At 37.5% G+C, this 20,002-nt stretch overlaps 3 protein-coding genes across 4 annotated transcripts; 1 reads left to right on the top strand and 2 right to left on the bottom strand.

Moving 5' to 3' along the window:
- Positions 1-389: 389 nt before the first annotated feature.
- On the bottom strand, positions 390-7,289 carry LOC106151301 (solute carrier family 23 member 2). Of its 2 annotated transcripts, XM_087006958.1 has the most exons (11): positions 7,170-7,289; positions 5,137-5,291; positions 4,439-4,596; positions 4,167-4,267; positions 3,647-3,914; positions 3,414-3,534; positions 3,099-3,255; positions 2,332-2,585; positions 1,493-1,766; positions 1,158-1,253; positions 390-860 (listed from the first exon to the last, which is right to left on the bottom strand). In XM_087006958.1, the coding sequence occupies exons 1-11, from the start codon at positions 7,252-7,254 to the stop codon at positions 634-636; spliced, it is 1,896 nt and encodes a 631-aa protein (XP_086863084.1). In that variant the 5' UTR covers positions 7,255-7,289; the 3' UTR covers positions 390-633. The 2 variants fall into 2 exon arrangements, with proteins under 2 accessions (XP_086863084.1, XP_086863085.1); XM_087006959.1 differs by lacking the exon at positions 5,137-5,291 and having other exon boundaries at positions 7,170-7,268.
- Positions 7,290-10,609: 3,320 nt separating this feature from the next.
- LOC106151300 (solute carrier family 23 member 2) lies at positions 10,610-16,377 on the bottom strand. The gene is made up of 11 exons (XM_013524486.2): positions 16,207-16,377; positions 15,037-15,191; positions 14,492-14,649; positions 14,106-14,206; positions 13,577-13,844; positions 13,347-13,467; positions 13,031-13,187; positions 12,658-12,911; positions 11,806-12,079; positions 11,469-11,564; positions 10,610-11,169 (listed from the first exon to the last, which is right to left on the bottom strand). The coding sequence occupies exons 1-11, from the start codon at positions 16,238-16,240 to the stop codon at positions 10,943-10,945; spliced, it is 1,845 nt and encodes a 614-aa protein (XP_013379940.2). The 5' UTR covers positions 16,241-16,377; the 3' UTR covers positions 10,610-10,942.
- Positions 16,378-17,849: 1,472 nt separating this feature from the next.
- On the top strand, positions 17,850-19,799 carry LOC106151304 (testis-specific serine/threonine-protein kinase 4-like). Its single transcript, XM_013524494.2, has 2 exons — positions 17,850-18,593; positions 19,213-19,799. Exons 1-2 carry the CDS (start codon positions 17,850-17,852, stop codon positions 19,504-19,506), a joined length of 1,038 nt encoding a protein of 345 aa, XP_013379948.2. The 3' UTR covers positions 19,507-19,799.
- The last annotated feature ends 203 nt before the right edge of the window (positions 19,800-20,002 follow it).

Genomic DNA, 20,002 nt, shown 5'->3' with positions numbered 1-20,002 from the left:
TTTTGTTGCTGTGAACTTTTTTGTTTATTGTTTATTGTTTATGCACATTCTTTTCTATTTTTCTTCACAGATGGGGTATTTTCATAGTCTATATCTCCCAACACATGAAATTCAGCACAAAGGACAGATATGCATGTAGATCAACAAAAGTGATGGGTACCAATGTAAATTCTGTTGGCATGGCAACATGTTTTATGAAAAAGCTATTTATCATTTCTTAGTGCATTTTCGTTGCAAGCGAAGTATTCTCATTGTTTCCAATCCCACGTTATGTTGTCAGCATATAGCAAAGATAAAGATAAACAGAAAGCGATAGCTGTTCATATTAATTTTGTTGCTAAGCAACATGTTTTAAGAAAAGCCCAGGAACAACAAACAGTCCAAGTTGTGACTTTTTCAATTTATTCAGTCACTCTTAATTTATGAGACAGCCTTCATAGTAACCAGGAAGGAACTACGCTATCAGTAAGGGGATGGACTTCAATATCATTTACCCCCTCTTAAATACAGGTGAGCAGGGCAAACTTATACATGGAAGAATATGAAATATTAACTGTTTATCTTAGTATTTGACAGTGTGCCATAACTTTATGTACCATGCAGAGTCATGTTGCTCGCTATGGAGGGAATAACCTATTTGTTTCGTTTGTTTTTGTTTCTTCTAAGAACTTTGCCGCAAGCTTGCAAAGTCCTCTCTTGATATGGAGGTAAACAGGGCACGAGTTTAAAACATTTTATTTTTCTCATCCAGTCAGACACAAACGGAATGTCGTAATCCTTCATGCTTCCCTGCAAAATTGCTGTCGATTTTCCAGAAAGACTTTCTTTCCATCTTTTAATTCCTCTTTCTTCTACAGTACCTAGAGAAAAAACAGACAATAAAATTCAAATGAAATCATTCACGTCAATGGTGATATGATTACAAAGACATAAAGGCCAACAAATTAAAGCTGCAAAGCTATTTTCAAAGAAAAGAAGAGGCAGAGGCCATCCTCTTTTTTATTTGTACTTAACAATATTATTATCATTATTATTAATATTGTTATTATTATTATTATTATTATTTGAAAACTGAGGTCATTGCCTTAATCATTGATGTCTGGTTGTCAGACTGATTGGCATATTTTCCAGAACGAAAATGGTTCCAGGAACTTTACCTGGGACTGTATTATCCAGGAAAAAACCCAGAAGTCCACTTATAAACATGGGCGTGGTCAAAAATACTGTGAACAGTTGGTCAATTTCATTTACACCTTGAATGAGATGATACAAATCCAGATCATGAATAATTATGATAAATTAACTTATAGACAATAGACCATCATTTTGTACAAAAATCAAATGATTTTCAATATTTCCGACATATTGTAATAGACTGAAGAACCCACGTAGTTTCGTATAGAATTATTGTTTTATTCTGGACAAGCGTTAGGAAATGCATCGCTGTATCTGTTATTCACTAAAAGTACTACATGATCAGATCAATAAGTACCCGTTCTGACCGCTGTTGGATTCTTCTTCATCCAGTATGGTACCAGAAGGCCACACATCAGTGATGTTCCTAGGATGGCCATATTACGGGAGGATCTCATGTCGATGAACTCCAGGTTTGACAGACCCACCGAGATTACCATGGCTAACCCCAGGGTGATAATGGCGCCTTGGATGGGGTCGGGAATGGCCGCCAGAGTGGCACCAAACTTTCCAATGACTCCAAGAACTATCATCAATATACCTGCTGTCTGGAACACCCTCAAACTGCCGACCTGACATACAGTATACATGCAGACTTAATGATATTGTTGATAAAACTAATGCAAGCAGGATGAGTAATGGGGGAGAGGGACAGAATTTTACAGAAATAAAGTATCGGCTATCACTTTGCCCTGAAATGAACTGAGTTGCCGTGGCTCTTGGGCAAATCGAGAAGAAAGGAAGGTAGGACTAATATCATTTCCAAATTCCAAGTCTACTCAAACTACAACAGAATAACAATTTCGCTTATTTTTTATGATATGTTTGTTATTTGCAGAACGTGACTCCCCCCCCCCCCCCCCCCAAAGCACAGTGCTTTTGTCAAACTTTCTAATTTCACGGCACATACACATTTGTCAAATGTCATTATGAATTAATCAATTGTAAGTATAATTTGCCAGTAGGCCTATCATTTGTAAACTTAAAAGTTATATTTTCGAATGGGCGTCTGAATTTTAGATATATTTCTGTTGAGGCAATGAAAGGTAAACCAAAGAGAATTGGTTTTTGTATGAATTGAACTTACTATTAATATTCTTAATCAGGTTTCTTGACTAACAAATTCTTTAAGGTCACCTTTGTTATTCCAATGGCACCAATGCACTGGCTGTAAGAAGTTGTACCATGCCCTGTCCCTACACTCGCGGCTATAATACTACCGATTCCCTCCATAAGGATACCCCTATTGACGGCGTGAGAGGGCGGGGATGGCACCTCACATACACTGGCGCATGCGTGGTAGTCCCCAATAGACTCTATGGTGGAAGCTATAGTGGCGGCAATCATGCCGATTACACCACCCACAGTGACGGTTGGAAGGCCATATTTACCTATAAACAGAATTTAAAACACGAGAAAAATACGACCTGTGGACATTAACAACACTGGACATAAACAACATGGGCAGATCAACGATTTTGCTAAGGATGGGCACATGGATAAGGAATTTGCTTAGTTTTACTAGCAAACATAAAACATAAGCCGAGGGTAATTTACCATTTCACAGGGAATGAAAAATTGCTTGGTTTTCTTTTGCTTAATTCGCTATAGTTTATGGTGGGAGTACTAGTACAAGTTGTCTACTGTACCTCTCCAATGGATCCGCCATTGCTTAATTATTTAAACGTGGTTATGAAGAAAAAATTCCAAAACGAAATGATGGGTCGCATGGTATCTTGTTCGAGTGACATAAAAATTAAACCAATACCTTGAGACAGAAATTTCTACATTTATTATCAAAAGACCAAGTTATCATGTCATTCCGAAATAACCACGTGCAGGGACTCCATCATGACAATACGACTGCAGGCACGAAAAAGTGAGCTTTGGAAAAGATCCAATACCTGGATAAGGTACGAAAAACCATTTTGCGGTGTGAATCCCACCCACGTAAGCGTCCGTCCGTGCATTGTATTGGGGGTGTCCTGGGTCGTCTGGGAGAGCTCCAGTTAAAGTCAGAATGAGACTCACTATCCAGGCAATCACTATCATAAATATAGCCTGAAACACGGAAAATGGTTTTGAGAAAATTTTATTAAGTCTTTTCCATTTCGATATAACATGCATAACCGTTGTCCTGATACTAAAATTTGTGGTTTCATTGAAGTCGATGTTATGGAGCTGAGGGTAAAAAATGCCTAGATGCAGTAAGCCCTCACCGGTATCAGGACAAATATCTGGCAACTAGTTTTGTGGCAGCCACTTTCTCTATTCCACCATAAAAACGGTACTTTGACCTTCCTCATGTAAACAGCGCAAATAAACCCTACAGCAAGGGATCTGGAAAAAAGGAATTACAAAATTTAAGGTCATCTCACGTCGAACATAGCTGCAACTTCATATGAATAAATTTAAACAAAGTTAGGGCAGAGGAATAAGTAACTTCACTCACAGTATCCATATCCCCCAGTGGACAGATCCATAATCCGCGCACATATCAAATACCGACAGTCCAATCATGGCTACGGTAGGCGCAATAGTGAGAGGTCCTATGTAGTTCATTAGAACGCCGATCGCTCCCGTACCACCTAAGATCACTTGAACGAGGGAGGCAACCATAAGACTCCCCTGGACTTCGTTAAGCTTTCCCTGCCAAATGGCCTCCCTGTCCATTGCGTCGGTGCCATTAGGTGTGATGTTGAAATACGCACTGCTGGCATCTACGAAATACAAGCAACATGTAATGTGAACAGAGTAAAGTGCATTTTTTTAAAGCGGCTCAAATCTGCTGATAAATCGATTTTTTAACCTGCACCTGATGCTGAATTTTAGTATTTATGAAATCTAGGTACATTTGACAGTAAATGCATTAATGCTTTTTATCTATATCTATCTCTCTGTTTAGAAGCTATCTATCTGTCTCTTTTTGTGACAAATACAATAAAAACTCTAAAAAACTAAAAATGTATTACCTTTTATGATATTTTCATCGTCAAATTTCGTTCCCTCAATTGTAAGCATGGCTATTAACGGTGCTATGAATGAAAAACTACTGCCTTGGATGATTGGAAGTCTGTAGAAAAGGAATAACATTGCAATTTCTCGTATTTCTCGTAAGATCTAAAATGTTTTATTATTTAGAACTTTAAAACGCTCTAAAATTAATTATTTTAAATATGCTACTTTCTGGACTCAATTTATTACGAAAATGACACGCGCGAGAGAGAGAGAGAGAAAGACTCACCTAACTCCAACGCTACACTGTAGCAGTGTTGCAACCCCACAAGCAAATATTGTTGCGCTGAACAGTTCCGTCCGCACCTCTTGGTTGTCCTCGTCACAGATGAGCTTAACAACGATCAGAGGGACGGAAACGCTGCTCGTGATGCACATTACACTTTGCTGGTGACCGAAAATAAAATATGTATAAAAACAAATCAAATATGACGGGCAGACAGCACCTATTTTACCCCACCCCGAGTCAAACTCAAACTTTTTGTGATTCATTTAATTTACTTGTCTCTGTAATTCATGTTGCTTTGAAGGCGCTCGTCAGGGGCGGATTCAGAGATATTTTCTGACAGTCTTCCAAATAATCTTTGTTGATCCATCCATTTTTGACCGTCTGCCGACAGAAAAAATTAGATACCCGTCAATTTAAACTTGAAAATATGACCGTCTTATGGAAGACCCAGAAGACGGCTTCAATCCGCCCCTGCTCGTTTTATGTTGCCCTTATAATAATACCACCAGCAGTCTAGCCCTTTTCCTTCTTTGCACCAGCAAAAGGCTAGCAATGTATACGAAAGTCATGAATATTACTCATAACTCGTTACTTTCAAGTTGGACAACACAGACACTCCGATATTTCGTAAGTTCTAAAGACCCAAATATTCAAAAATCTTCTTTTGTCTACAAAAGTTAATTCATTTTGGGCCATACCTGCAGTGCAAAAATCAATGTAGTTGGAATGGCGGGCACGGACCTGATGGGGTAAAGCAGCCTTTCCTCATTTCCTTCTGTCTTGCCGCACTCTTCAGGGACCTCTGGTTTTGTTGCAGGCAGTGAAATAAGGACATTTTGTTCCTGTCCTTCGGCTTATTAAAACGCACAATGAATATAAAAATTGGTAAAAGACAAACGGCAATTACGGCAATTTTTAAGAAATTTTGATTGATCCTCTCTTTTCCAGTTTATTGACTTTGAAAGTGAAAATTCTTTAAAATTTTGATGTAATTTCACGTTTTCATATATAAAATAAACAATAAGTCTCCAAGAAAAATCCCTGACTCCGTTTTGTAGTACTTTGTTCAAGTATTATTATACCATTAAAAGCATGTTTATATCTGTCCAGGTGCCTGAGAAAATCAGGTGTTTAAAAATGGTGTTTTGTCCCCAAAATCCCAATATTACGTCACACGATGAAGTTGGAGCTATGTTTCAGGCATAGGCCTAATTAGATATTTTGAGGATACATTAAATGAATATGACAGGAATAAAAAAGCTAAGACCTTTATTTTAAGAGAAAATCTCTAACCTACATTTCCGCCTTAAATTTAAATAAAAGAGGATACCCGCACGAAAACGCACTAGATACTCCAGCGCAGTAGACTACAATACAATACAATACAATAAATTTTATTTCATGTCGGTTATAAATTGAATGGAAACATTAGCTTTACAGCTATTCTCCGACTGTGTAAGGACAAAAACATATCTGCAATAATGCAATATTACACATGAAGTCTAGTAAGAGAGTAAAAAAAAAAAAAATCTACAAAGAGTATACAAAAACACGAAATCTATTAAGATAACAAATTAGAAAAAAAGAAAAAAGTTTTTTTATGGGAAATGTGCAGAATGCTATATCTAAATCAACTGTGAAAAATAGACAATTTTACATACAATGCTCAATGATACAGTTATATAAACAATGTAAACATGACGTATTATTACACATTTTCACTAAAAGCATATACGTAACACAGGCTACATCTGCATTTGGGTCCTTCCCAAAGCCTTAAAAATGATTTAAACTCATTTGAATTGATGCTTTGCTTTAAGTCATTTGAGAGATCATTCCATATTTTTGGCCCAAGATATGATAAGGATTTTTTGCAGTATGTCACTGTGTTAAATCTGGGAATGTTTAGAGTCTTTTCTCCTCTAAGGTTGTAACTTGTTGTTCTTTCTTGGAAAAGGTCGGAGATGTAGGACTACTGCAATCATACTGCAAACATGCTTCAAATCTGCTTCTATTTTGGAGCTAATTAGCATATTTGAAACATGCTTCTATCATGCTGCTAATCTACTGCATTAATGCTCCTCTCTGTACAAACCTATGTACTTTTTGGAGTAGAATTGCAGTAGGCTATACTGCATTTCTACTGCAAATATGCTTCACACCACTACTGCGTTAATGCTTCTTTGCTACTTCGATACTACTGCATTTCCGTGCGGGTCTAAGCATCACTTTGTTTTCATCAATTTCGTTTTCATTGTAGGCCTACTACAGATGATTACCACCATATGGTTGGTATTTTAAGCTTAACGAGCTGAGCCCCGATGGACATTTTAAATAACAGGCAGAACAGCTTGTTGCAGTGTGAGAAGTGTTCTGTTCTATTGAAATTGCAAATCTACTCCAAGGGTGCTTTCCCAGAGATTTAGATCGATCTAAAGATTAAGATTTTGATCGACCTAACTCCCTGGGGGGTTCACGCTAAATTGCAGTCAGCCTAGCGGGCACCATAGTTAATTACCCCCTTACAGCTTTTAGTAGGCGGGACAGACGCTTAAGCCGGCCAAGCTGACAGTAATCTAGTGAGACTCCCCACAGGGATAGATCGATCTAAAAATCTATGGAAATGGGGTGCAATATGACACAATGAAATACGATACATTACGCACACCAAGTACATAAACATTGTTACTTACGTTCAGTGGATATGAAAGAGCTAAAAAACGTTATTTACCAGTGTCAGTGTCCGAGCGAATGTGATCCGGCATCTTTATTTCTGCGGCAGTGGTTGTACATGTACTGTCGTGGCCGACATACATATGTTTTGAAGTCGTATGACGTAATGTGTTGTGGTCTAATTGTTCTCAAGTAATGTGGCGTTCTCTTTGTACAACGTCGAGGTAAAGAAATTAATTACACAATTATAGGTAGTTAAACTTTGCGTCATCGACTATACAGGCAGATTAGAAATAAGTAAGCGCACCTTGAGAGATAGAAGGGAGAGTCACGTAGGGGGAGACATGTAGAAGGAAGCAGCGAAGAAGGAGATTGGAAGCGATAGGGTACGGAGCAGACGAGTTAAGGGTTGGAGACTTCCCTTAGAATATGTAGCTACCGAGCGTCAACGAATTAATCATTTAACTGGTCATTATGTGGACGAACCGTGGAATCTTTGAATTGCGTTATCCACTAAGAAAGTCTAAAACGTAATGCCCTATTTCGAGCCAACGCAGTGGGTCGGTCATATTTGAACCGCGAATCTGTTAGTCCGCGGCTCAACTTGTTCTGAATGTGTCGGGGCACCAATTATATACGCGTAGATGTCCACTCCGGAATGTTATTACCAGACCAAATTTAATTTTAAGAATAATACAAAACAGGCCAACACAGCCCGTGCATGTATCAGAGTGAAAAAAATCGTAGTGGTGACTTGAAATATAGAGCTGTTTTACATACATGGATAGTTAAAAGCTGGATGTGATTTCGAAGGAGGCTGCCCGGGCAGTTTTTCCTCTTAAAAACAACTATATGGTATTTGTTGGCTTTAGTTCTTTCTTATACCCCGTCACACGGCGGAATGAGCAAGAATGCCGTCGGAAAGACAATTCTTTGTGCCTTCCTGGATAATCGAAGAGCATTCTAAAAAATCCGAGGGCATTTCAAATATTTTTACCCATTCTTGTGGCCGGCCCGAATGTTTTGCTGATGTTAAAAACTTTCGAAGTGCATTCCAAGTGGAAAATTATCGAATGGTATTTAAATAGTATTCTAGATGCACTATGGCTGCATTCTAAATATTCTCACGGCATTCCGACAGCATTCGAAACATTCTGATCACATTTGAAGGAGAACCGAAATGGCAAGACATTTCAAATCCTGCTAGAATGAGTCGGAATGCAACTCGAATGCATCTCGATCCAATTTCAGCCTGCAATCGAACTACACTGGTACGGCATTCGAAGTGTATTCTGAATATTCTGACTGCATTCTGACAGCATTATTGATATTCCTAGTTTTCCAACTACATTCGAGCTGCATTTGAGAGATAATGCAGCCGAAATGTGCACGAATCATTCCAGGCGGATTCAAGCGCATTCTGACAATTCCAAGAATTCTCGCTGACTAGAGGTCTATCTATTACTAATATTGTTACTGTAAGTGTGTTAACACTGTAAACGGTGCATTACTCTGAGTGTCAGAGATCCGAATAACGTAGGCTATATTCTTTTTTTTTTTTTTTAATTTATTTCAAAATAAAAAAATTACAAAACACTCTCACACCCATATATACATACAAGCTCTAAAGGTACTTAACTGTTAAATTTCCTATTCACAAAATCACTTCCTAATTTTTTCCATTTTTTAATAAAACCATCATTATCCATATTTTTGCTATAAGTAAAATAGTCACTTTCCATATATTGATTTATATAACTTTTTACTTTCAAGAAATCTGGGACACTTTTGGTAATTTTCTGGCAATATATAAATTTTTTAACCAAACAAATAATTAAATTTACCAAACTTTGTTCTTTTCCAAATATAATGTCAATACAGTTTAATCTTTCTATTATATTTAACTCATTTTCTAACCATTCTCTTACTTGTTCCCAGATTTCTGAAATTCTACTGCATTCCCAAAACAAATGAACAAAAGTTTCCTCCTCTTTTATACAAAATACACATAAATTTGATTCTACTACATTTATCCGAAATAAAAAAGAATTTGTTCCTAAGATTCTATGGACCAGTCGATATTGAAACCATCTAAGGCTATATTCTTCATTTTAACATCTTCGTATGTGCAGGAATTTGGTGAAAAATATTTTACCTACAAGCATGAAATTTGGCACATTTGTGCACAATGAAATTTGGAGCAAATTTGGATATATATATGGGCATGCCTCAAAATTCCACAATGGCTGTCAAATCCAAGATGGCCACCAAAATACCCTTTCAAATTAAAACGTCAAGTATATAGTCTTTTTAATGGCTTAAAATATCATATGAAGGTTAGAAAACACCATTGCATGAACTCTTCAGGTGTATAAAATCCAAAATGGCCACCAAAAGTAAAAATGCAGTCCACTTATTCAAGATATCCATTAGAATGGTGAATTCATCATACACATACACTACAAGCATAAAATTTGGCACAGTTGTGGACAATGAAATTCTGAGCAAGTTTGGATGTATTGGCATGTCTGAAAATTCCAATATGGCTGCCAAATCCAATATGGCATCATTTTGTTGTGGAAGTTGAACAAACTATCTATCGATGTGCAGCCCTGACAGTGTTAGCTCCTGCTTACAGATGGGACGAAGTAATATTTTGCATGAGCTGTTTGACGTGAAAAGCTAGATCGAGGGGACACTCATCATTCATATCTGTTATGCCGGCCTTTCATCTCTTATCAATGGCATGCCCACGAATAAGAGAAAATATTTACATACTACACTTAGGTCATGCCCAAGGCAAATTGTGCTTTTCATAACGTGATTTTCTACCTGTTGCAATATTTTGAAATGTGGGTATGTCAAGTCACCAATGTTATATCCATAAAAGGTTAAAAATGATAGGTTTCCAAGTCAGTTTTGTTGCTGTTAACTTTTTTGTTTGTTTTTACACATTATTTTCTATTTTTCTTCACAGATGGGGTATTTTCATAGTCTATGGGTGCATTCCCCTAGATTTTAGATCGATCTTTCCCTGTGGAGAGTCTCAGTTTTCTGTCAGATAATCCGGCCTAAATGTCCGTCCCGCCTACTACAACCTGTAGGGGGGTAATTAACTTTCTTACCCGCTCGGCTGTCAGATATTTAGCGTGAGCCCCCAGGGAGTTAGGTCGATCTAGTTAGATCCATCTAATCTCTGGGAATGGGGTCATATCTCCCAACACATGTAATTCAGCACAAAGGACATATATATACATATATATACATGGGTACAAATGTAATACTGTTGGCATGACAACATGTTTTATGAAGAAAAGTTATTTCTCGTTTCTTAGTGCATTTTCGTTGCAAGCGAAGTATTTTCCACTTCCACATTAGGTCTTCAGTATATAGCAAAAACGATGATAATGATAGACAGAAAGTGGTGGCTGTTCATATAAATTTTGTTGCTAAAGCAACATGTTTTAAGAAAAGCCCAGGAACAACAAACAGTCCAAGTTGTGACTTTTTCAATTTATTCAGTCACTCTTAATTTATGGGACAGCCTTCATAGTAACCAGGAAGGAACTACGATATCAGTAAAGGGAGGGACCTCAGTATCATTTACCCCCTCTTAAATACAGGTGAGCAGGGCAAACTTATACATGGAAGAATAAGTGATTGTGAATATAACAAACTTTCGGATACCTTTTTCTAAATATTCATTAATTAATTTATTTACTATTTAGAAACTGTGAAATATTAACTGTTTATCTTAGTATTTGACGGTGTGTCATAACTTTATGTACCATGCAGAGTCAAAGTCATGTTGCTCGCTATGGAGGGAATAATCTATTTGTTTCGTTTGTTTTTGTTTCTTCTAAGAACTTTGCCGCAAGCTTGCAAAGTCCTCTCTTGATATGGAGGTAAACAGGGCACGAGTTTAAAACATTTTATTTTTCTCATCCAGTCAGACACAAACGGAATGTCGTAATCCTTCATGCTTCCCTGCAAAATTGCTGTCGATTTTCCAGAAAGACTCTCTTTCCATCTTTTAATTCCTCTTTCTTCTACAGTACCTAGAGAAAAAACAGACAATAAAATTCAAATTAAATCATTCACGTCAATGGTGATATGATTACAAAGACATAAAGGCCAACAAATTAAAGCTGCAAAGCTATTTTCAAAGAAAAGAAGAGGCAGAGGCCATCCTCTTTTTATTTGTACTTAACAATATCATTATCATTATTATTAATATTGTTATTATTATTATTATTATTATTATTTGAAAACTGAGGTCATTGCCTTAATCATTGATGTCTGGTTGTCAGACTGATTGGCATATTTTCCAGAACGAAAATGGTTCCAGGAACTTTACCTGGGACTGTATTATCCAGGAAAAAACCCAGAAGTCCACTTATAAACATGGGCGTGGTCAAAAATACTGTGAACAGCTGGTCAATCTCATTTACACCTTGAATGAGATGATACAAATCCAGATCATGAATAATTATGATAAATTAACTAATAGACAATAGACCATCATTTTGTACAAAAATCAAACGATTTTCAATATTTCCGACATATTGTAATAGACTGAAGAACCCACATGTAGTTTCGTATAGAATTATTGTTTTATTCTGGACAAGCGTTAGGAAATACATCGCTGTATCTGTTTTTCACTAAAAATACTACATGATCAGATCAATAAGTACCCGTTCTGACCGCTGTTGGATTCTTCTTCATCCAGTATGGTACCAGAAGGCCACACATCAGTGATGTTCCTAGGATAGCCATATTACGGGAGGATCTCATGTCGATGAACTCCAGGTTTGACAGACCCACCGAGATCACCATGGCTGTCCCCAGGGTGATAATGGCGCCTTGGATGGGGTCGGGAATGGCCGCCAGGGTGGCACCAAACTTTCCAATGACTCCAAGAACTATCATCAATATACCTGCTGTCTGGAACACCCTCAAACTGCCGACCTGACATACAGTATACATGCAGACTTAATGATATTGTTGATAAAAACCAATGCAAGCAGGGTGAGTAATGGGGGAAAGGGACAGAATTTTGCGGAAATAAAGTCGGCTATCGTTTTGCCCTGAAATGAACTGAATTGCCGTGGCTGATGGGCAAATCAAGAAGAAAGGAAGGTAGGTCTAATATCATTCTCGAATTTCAAGTCTACTTAAACTACAACAGAAGAACAATTTCGCTTATTTTTTTACGATATGTTTGTTATTTGCAGAACGTGACTCCCCTCCTCCCCCCCCCCCCCCTCCAAAGCACAGTGTTTTTTGTTAAACCTTCTAATTTCCCGGCCACATATACATTTATCAAATGACATTATGAATTTATCAATTGTAAGTATAATTTGCCAGTAGGCCTATCATTTGTAAACTTAAAAGTCATACTTTCGAATGGGCGTCTAAATTTCAGATATACATGTATTTGTATTGAGGCAATGAAAGGTAAACCAAACAGATGGGTTTTTGTATGAATTGAACTTACTATTAATATTCTTAATCAAGTTTTAGACTAACAAATTCTGTAAGGTTACCTTTGTTATTCCAATGACACCAATGCACTGGCTGTAAGAAGTTGTACCATGCCCTGTCCCTACACTCGCGGCTACAATACTACCGATTCCCTCCATTAAGATGCCTCTGTTGACGGCGTGAGAGGGCGGGGTTGGCATCTCACATACACTGGCGCATGCGTGGTAGTCCCCTATAGACTCTATGGTGGAAGCTATAGTGGCGGCAATCATGCCGATCACACCACCCACAGTGACGGTTGGAAGGCCATATTTACCTACAAACAGAATAAGAAAAATGAGAAACATGCAAACTGAGTTTCTTCTACATCAAGACTCCATCAAGACAATGCGACTGCATGCATGTAAAAGTGAGCGTTGGAAAAAGACCCAATACCTGGATATGGTACGAAAAACCATTTTGCGGTGTGAATCCCACCCTCGTAAGCGTCCGTCCGTGCCTTGTATTGGGGGTGTCCAGGGTCGTCTGGGAGAGCTCCAGTTAAAGTCAGAATGAGGCTCACTATCCAGGCAATCACTATCATGAATATAGCCTGAAACACGGGGAAATAGTTTTGCGTAAAATTCATTAAGTCATGTCATTTCGTTATAACAAGCATTACGGTTGTCCTGATACTAAGACATTGTGGTTTCATTGATGTCGATGTTACGGAGCTGCAAGTAAAAAATGCCAAGGTGCAATAAGCCCTCACCGGTATAAGGACAAATATCTGGCAACTGGTTTTGTGGCAGCCACTTTCTCTATTCCACCATAAAAAGGGTACTTTGACATTCCTCATGTAAACAGCGCAAATAAACCCTACAGCAAGGGATCTGAAAAAAAAAACGGAATTACAAAATTTAAGGTCATCTCACTTCGAAGATAATTCATATGAATAAATTTAAACAAAGTTAGGGCAAAGGAATAAGTGACGTTACTTACAGTGTCCATATCCCCCAGTGGACAGAGCCATAATCCGCGCACACATCAAATACCGACAGTCCAATCATGGCTACGGTAGGCGCAATAGTGAGAGGTCCTATGTAGTTCATTAGAACGCCGATCGCTCCCGTACCACCTAAGATCACTTGAACGAGGGAGGCAACCATAAGACTCCCCTGGACTTCGTTAAGCTTTTCCTGCCAAATGGCCTCCCTGTCCATTGCGTCGGTGCCATTAGGCGTGATGTTGAAATACGCACTACTGCCATCTACGAAATATATACATGTACAAGCAACATGTAATGTGAACAGAGAAAAGTGCATTTCTTAAAGCGGCTCAGATCTGCTGTTAATTCGATTTTTTAACCTGCAGCTGATGCTGAATTTTAGTATTTGAAGTATCCATCAGCCAAGGTACATGTGACAAGTAAATGCATTAATGCTTTTCATCTATCTCTCTGTTTAGAATGTATATGTCTCTATTTGCGGCAACTGCAATCAAATACTGTAAAAAACTAAAAATGTATTACCTTTTAATATATTTTCAGCGTCACATTTCGCTCTCTCAATTGTAAGCATGGCTATTAACGGTGCAATGAAGGAAAAACTACTGCCTTGGATGATTGGAAGTCTGTAGAAAAGGAATAACACTGAAATTTCTCGTATTTCTCGGAAGATCTAAAACTGTTTTATTATTTAAAACTTTAAAACGCTCTAAAATTAATTATTTTAAATATGCAACTTTTTTGACTCGATTTGTTAGTTTTTTTCATAGTTCTTCACAATAAATTAAAAGACAACAAAATCTGAGAGGTGTTGTTCCAATGCCCCCGTCACCCTGTGTTATTTTTCTGATTCTTACAAAGACTGGTACTAAACACGAAAATGACACGAGAGAGAGAGAGAGTAGTTTCACCTCACTCCAACGCTACACTGTAGCAGTGTTACAACCCCACAAGCAAATATTGTTGCGCTGAACAGTTCCGCCCGCACCTCTTGGTTGTCCACAGCACAGATGAGCTTAACAACGATCAGAGGGACGGAAACGCTGCACGTGATGCACATTACACTTTGCTGGTGACCGAAAATAAAATATGTATAAAAAAATTAAAATCAATTATGACGGACAGATAGCACCCATTTTACCCCACCCCGAGTCAAACTCGTTTGTGCTTCGCCATTTGCAATTGCTTTTACTTTTTGTGATTCATTTAATTTACTTTTCTCTGTAATTCATGTTGCTTTGAAGACGCTCGTGTTATGTTGCCTTTCATGATGATACACCAGCAAACTAGTCCTTTTCCTTCTTTTCACCAGAAGAAGGTTAACAATGCGTAGGGAAGTCGTGAATATAAGGCGTTGCCTTCAAGTTGGACAGCACAGACACTCCAATATTTCTAAAGACCCAAATATTCAAAAATCATCTATCATGTACAAAAGTTAATTCATTTTGGACCATACCTGCAGCGCAAAAATCAATGTAGTTGGTATGGATGGCACGGACCTGATGGGGTATAGCAGCCTTTCCTCATTTCCTTCTGTCTTGCCGCACTCTTCAGGGACCTCTGGTTTTGTTGCAGGCAGTGAAATAAGGACATTTTGTTCCTGTCCCTCGGCTTAAAACGCACAATGAATATAAAAATTGGTAAAAGACAAACGGCAATTATGACCTGTTGGTTATGAACATTCAAGGATAATTATTATTGCCTTATTATTGCCTCATTTTCTACGTGACATGGATTATTGGAGTGACTTTCTCGTCGTGGTGACATGAATTACCAGTACGTTGTCTCAAACTCTATAACCTTCGATGTCATGGATTGACTGTTATATGCCTGGAAGTATAAACGCACTGGAAACAAAATTATATTGAAGAAAATCTAAAAAAAAACACAGCCAAACAGCTAACGCGGTCAGTCCACTGTTTAATCAGTGCGATTCCAAACTGAAGTATGACCAACATCCCAGTTAAATGTTCACCACTGTCGGCCAAAACCCATAAAGGACAATAAAGGCATTGCCCTGTATGCTACTAGTACAAGTGCTTATCGCAGTTCAGTGGCTCGAACACCGTTTACAATATGACCCCATTTCAAACAGTGCCACATTTTAGACTCTCCAGCTGGTCGTGGCCACATGTATGTTTGCCATATGTATTTAGTATAAACATATATGTAAAAAAAAACTTCAGAGTAGAAAGCCTTTAAAATTCTACCTGTACCCATTTAAGTGGTCAATAATTTATCGTCATCATTGTAATTATAATTATTAAAACTCGTGTTACAATATCCTTTTCTTTAAATTTGAATAAATGAGGATAATAGCACTTTGTTTTCATCAATTTCATTTCTATCTTTTTGTAGGTAGGCCTACTACAAATGATCACCACTATGAAACCAATACATGGTTGGTATTTAAAGCTTAACGAGCTGAACCCCGATGGACATTTTAAATATCAGGCAGAACAGCTTGTTGCAGTGTGAGAAGTATCCCGTCCCATTGAAATTGCCTTATCTACTCCAATATGACACAATGAAATAGGATGCATTACGCATACCAAGTACATAAACATTTTTACGTAACTGTTACTTACGTTCAGTGGATATGAAAGAGCTAAAAAACGTTATTTACCAGTGTCAGTGTCCGAGCAAATGTGATCCGGCATCTTTCTGCGGCAGTGGTTGTACGAACGCGAAGAGGGATTGGCTTACATGTTAGTCTTTAATTTAAAACGTATGTGTTTGCGCGCTTGCTTACATTGAAATTGTAGTAAACTGAAGTAGGTTTAGTTTAACGTGTTTAAGCTCAACTCTACTTTCTTATCAGTAATATGGCGCGCACAGCTCGTGCAAGTATCAGAGTGAAAAAAGTCGTAGTGCGTAGTGGTGACTTGAAATATACAGCTGTTTTACATATAGTTGAAAACCGAATTGGATTTCCAAGGAGGCTGCACATGCAGTTTTCCTCTTTTAAGTTTAAAAAAAAAAACAACTACGGTATTTGTTGGCTTTTGTTCTTTCTTATAGCTATGTAGCTATGAAGCAGGGCTACAAATTCTTCCCTTTAAAATGTGGTTATATTGACACAAACTGAAAACATTTTATCTTTTTCACCCATTTCGAATCTTTTTATCCCTCTTTCTTTGACAATTCCTAAAAAATAAAAAATAAATAAAAATAAAAAACGACTTAAAACTCAATCTGTTTATACAGTATATTGAGAATAGTTTGTATTGTCATTACATGTAGTTTGGGCACTCGCATCAATAGCTGTATTGATTACCATGACAACATAGACGATTTGATCGATACAACTCGAAAAATATCACGAACTTCTCAAATTATTTTTCAGTATTGCAGTTTTATTACGTAAATTCCACATCAGGATATCATGATTTTAATATTTTTAGAATAGGAAAAAATACCACTCTCGTGGGTGGGGAAATAAGAAAGAAAGAACTGCTAGCGGTTTACATCACAAACAGAATATGTAAAAAAAAAAAAAAAAAAATAACCGACTCTATTAATTAACTATAGGCTAGGCCTAAAACGATATTGCCCCATCAACACAGATGTATATCTTGATTATTCTGGGTGATTCCTCTTGTTTTCACATTGGTTGGTCCAACTCCAGGTCATGATATGTCAATTATAGGTGGTCGATCGTTCAATTATAGGAAAAAGTATAATAAAAATATAATGAATTCTACATCTTCTAGGGGACTCACCAACCTGTATTGGAGTTCGAGCAAATCCGATCTGTCATCTCTAGTTTTGAAAGATGCAATGTAATAGGTCACGTGATGTAAGTGAGCGGCCAGAATGAGAGGCGGGTGATACGGATGATTATTCTTTGGTGTGAATTCTGCAAGCGAGATTTTTCATGAATAAAACATGCGCTATCTGGTCTGAGAGGTATAGGCCTACTCAATAGCCGCGAGTTTATCTTAGATGCCAAAAAGATGCCAAAAGTGCAATTTTCTCCTATTCACAAATCATAGCTCGCTTAGGTTCGAAGTTTTAATTAATTTTAAATTTAATGATTTAGTTCTAAATGAAGGGCCATATCTTCCTGTTCATATTTCTAATGGTTAACAAAACTAACGTGTAATAGCGTATAACGTTTAATTGATAACGTTATCTCCTTTGCACGGCATAACATAACTACAGTGACCTTTGTGACGTAATGCTGCTACGTTGACAACAACAATGCTCAGCAACTTAAAAGTCAGCACCTAAAAGCGCGGACCTCCGTGCTTTAAACGAAAAAAAAACATGCTTAACAGGCTTTTGGGGAAAAAGAAAGAGCAAGCGGATGACAAAGAAGAGTCCTCGTGTAAAGAAAATGAAAATAACAAAGACTGTGAGAAAAGTGATGCATCTAAGTCTGCTGGACCAAATAAAGTCTCTGTTCTGGAAGCTTATGGTTTTACCATTGGGCCAACTCTAGGTACTGGATCCTATGCCACTGTCAAGGAAGCCTTTTCATCCCAGCATCAGAGTAAGGTGGCGATCAAAATTATCTCGAAGCGAAAAGCGCCATCAGATTATCTGAAAAAGTTTCTACCAAGAGAAATAGATGTGGTCAAAATATTGCGGCATCCAAATCTAGTTTGTTTCTTGCAGTCTATCGAAACTACTAATAGAGTGTATTTGGTAATGGAAATGGCGGAAAATGGGGATCTTTTAGAAGTGATAAAAAAGAAAAAGTATATCCATGAAAGACAAGCTGGGATATGGTTCATTCATCTAGTGCACGGCATTGATTACTGTCACCGCAAAGGGGTGGCTCATCGAGATCTGAAGTGTGAAAACTTGCTCTTGGACAGGCAGAACATTTTGAAGGTTACAGACTTTGGTTTTGCTCGTGGAGGACTCAACTATTTGTCTGGAAAAGATTGTTTGAGTCAAACATACTGCGGCAGCTATGCCTATGCACCACCTGAGATTCTGACTGGGACGCCTTACGAACCTTTCATAGCAGATATATGGAGTATGGGAGTTGTCTTATTTACCATGGTAAAACTCTTTCTTTCAAAGTGAATGTTTTATCTTTCTTTTATTCATACGTTACCTCTGTACAAGGTGCACTGAAAATTCGTGAATGTATTTTCATCGTTGAATATTTGTATGGGCAGCGTGCAACGTACACTTGTCTACAAACGACTCGAGCCGTTTTGCCGCATTTATCAAACAATTCTTGAGACTACGTTTTCTGATATTGGGGCAAGAGTTGACTTCTGTCAAATGAGATGGGGATAATTATGCAACCTAAGAATTAAGAATTAAAAGCCCGTGCATCAATTTTTTTCCTTAAAATATAGAAAAAAAAAGGGACAGAATTTTTTGCGGAGGTGGGGGACTAGATTTTTTATGGTAAAGACTTTCAATCCTAAAATTATTGAAAAAGATGAATTTAATCTAGGAGAAATTGAAACACGTATATATGAATGAAACACACAAATGGGCTTTCTTTTAAGCAAAGATCTATGCCATAAACATTGTGAGAGTCCTCACCCTTGCTTTAATGTCCCTAAGCTGGTTTATTTGGTTTGGGAGTTACTTTTTATTTTGTTTGTTAGTCTATGAATAATATGTGTAATTGACACACTTATTTTTAATGTATTACATATTCTAGGTGTTCGGGCGTCTTCCCTTTGACGATTCCAACCACAAGAAACTCCTTAATGAGGTGCAGAACAAAGTGGTATTTCCAGGTGGAAAGGACTTTGTTCCAGACGATTGCAGAGACCTCATATCAAAGATCCTAGTGAAGAAACGCGACCGTTTGTCGCTGGAAGAAATTTCAGAGCACCCCTGGATAATACGCTCGGCCCCTGCACCGAGACATGTGGCACCCGTAGTGAAGGAAGTCAGCCAAGAGATCTCTTCATTGGTTGCCGCTACCGCTGGAGAAGAGAAGGCGTCCTAAAATCATTAATGGCTGAAAAGACAAATAAAAGACATTCAAGAAAAACATTTCAATATAACATCTATGTATATATACCGTGTCTGCAAACGGTTCCAAAATAGATTTTGGAAAAATTGTAGGCCTACAATTTGCCCAGCTATATCTTTAAGGTTTTCAGTGTAAATCGAAATTGCTAAAACTATATTTTGGTTGTATTAAAAAATAAATCAAGCTAATTTTCATCTGAATAAAGCAATGAAATTAATGATCCAAGATGTTTATAAAACCTCTTTGCAACTGCAAAGAGAAAAACTATTTTACATAAACTTTATCCATTTGTCTGTTAATAATATTGATTGAACATTTCTAACACCATTGCTGATGTCTGTTTTTTCCTTTTCTTTCGCATTATGCATTTTTTTATTTTTTCACTTTCATTAAGGGAACATGCACAATCTGAGAAAATGAAAAAGGCCTTAATTAACGTCATCATTTCGGGTTTAATTAACATTCTCCC

The sequence above is a fragment of the Lingula anatina genome, chromosome 2 (assembly GCF_051362555.1).
Source record: "Lingula anatina isolate TDL-2025a chromosome 2, LinAna3.0, whole genome shotgun sequence".
Taxonomy (NCBI): Eukaryota; Metazoa; Brachiopoda; class Lingulata; order Lingulida; family Lingulidae; genus Lingula; species Lingula anatina.
The sequence above is the reverse complement of the archived record's forward strand: the minus strand, read 5'-3'. Positions and strand labels throughout refer to the sequence as shown.

Bases quoted from the DNA above. Each gene is read 5' to 3' on its own strand.
- LOC106151301 (XM_087006958.1), bottom strand. From the start codon at position 7,254: ATGTATGTCGGCCACGACAGTACATGTACAACCACTGCCGCAGAAATA. The intron at 2,586-3,098 runs GTATTGGATCTT...TTCTGTTTATAG, and splicing joins GTTTTTCGTACCTTATCCAG to GTAAATATGGCCTTCCAACC. The intron at 861-1,157 runs GTAAAGTTCCTG...TTTTTTCTCTAG, and splicing joins CCTGGATAATACAGTCCCAG to GTACTGTAGAAGAAAGAGGA.
- LOC106151300 (XM_013524486.2), bottom strand. From the start codon at position 16,240: ATGCCGGATCACATTTGCTCGGACACTGACACTG. The intron at 12,912-13,030 runs GTATTGGGTCTT...TTCTGTTTGTAG, and splicing joins GTTTTTCGTACCATATCCAG to GTAAATATGGCCTTCCAACC. The intron at 11,170-11,468 runs GTAAAGTTCCTG...TTTTTTCTCTAG, and splicing joins CCTGGATAATACAGTCCCAG to GTACTGTAGAAGAAAGAGGA.
- LOC106151304 (XM_013524494.2), top strand. From the start codon at position 17,850: ATGCTTAACAGGCTTTTGGGGAAAAAGAAAGAGCAAGCGGATGACAAA. The intron at 18,594-19,212 runs GTAAAACTCTTT...TACATATTCTAG, and splicing joins GAGTTGTCTTATTTACCATG to GTGTTCGGGCGTCTTCCCTT.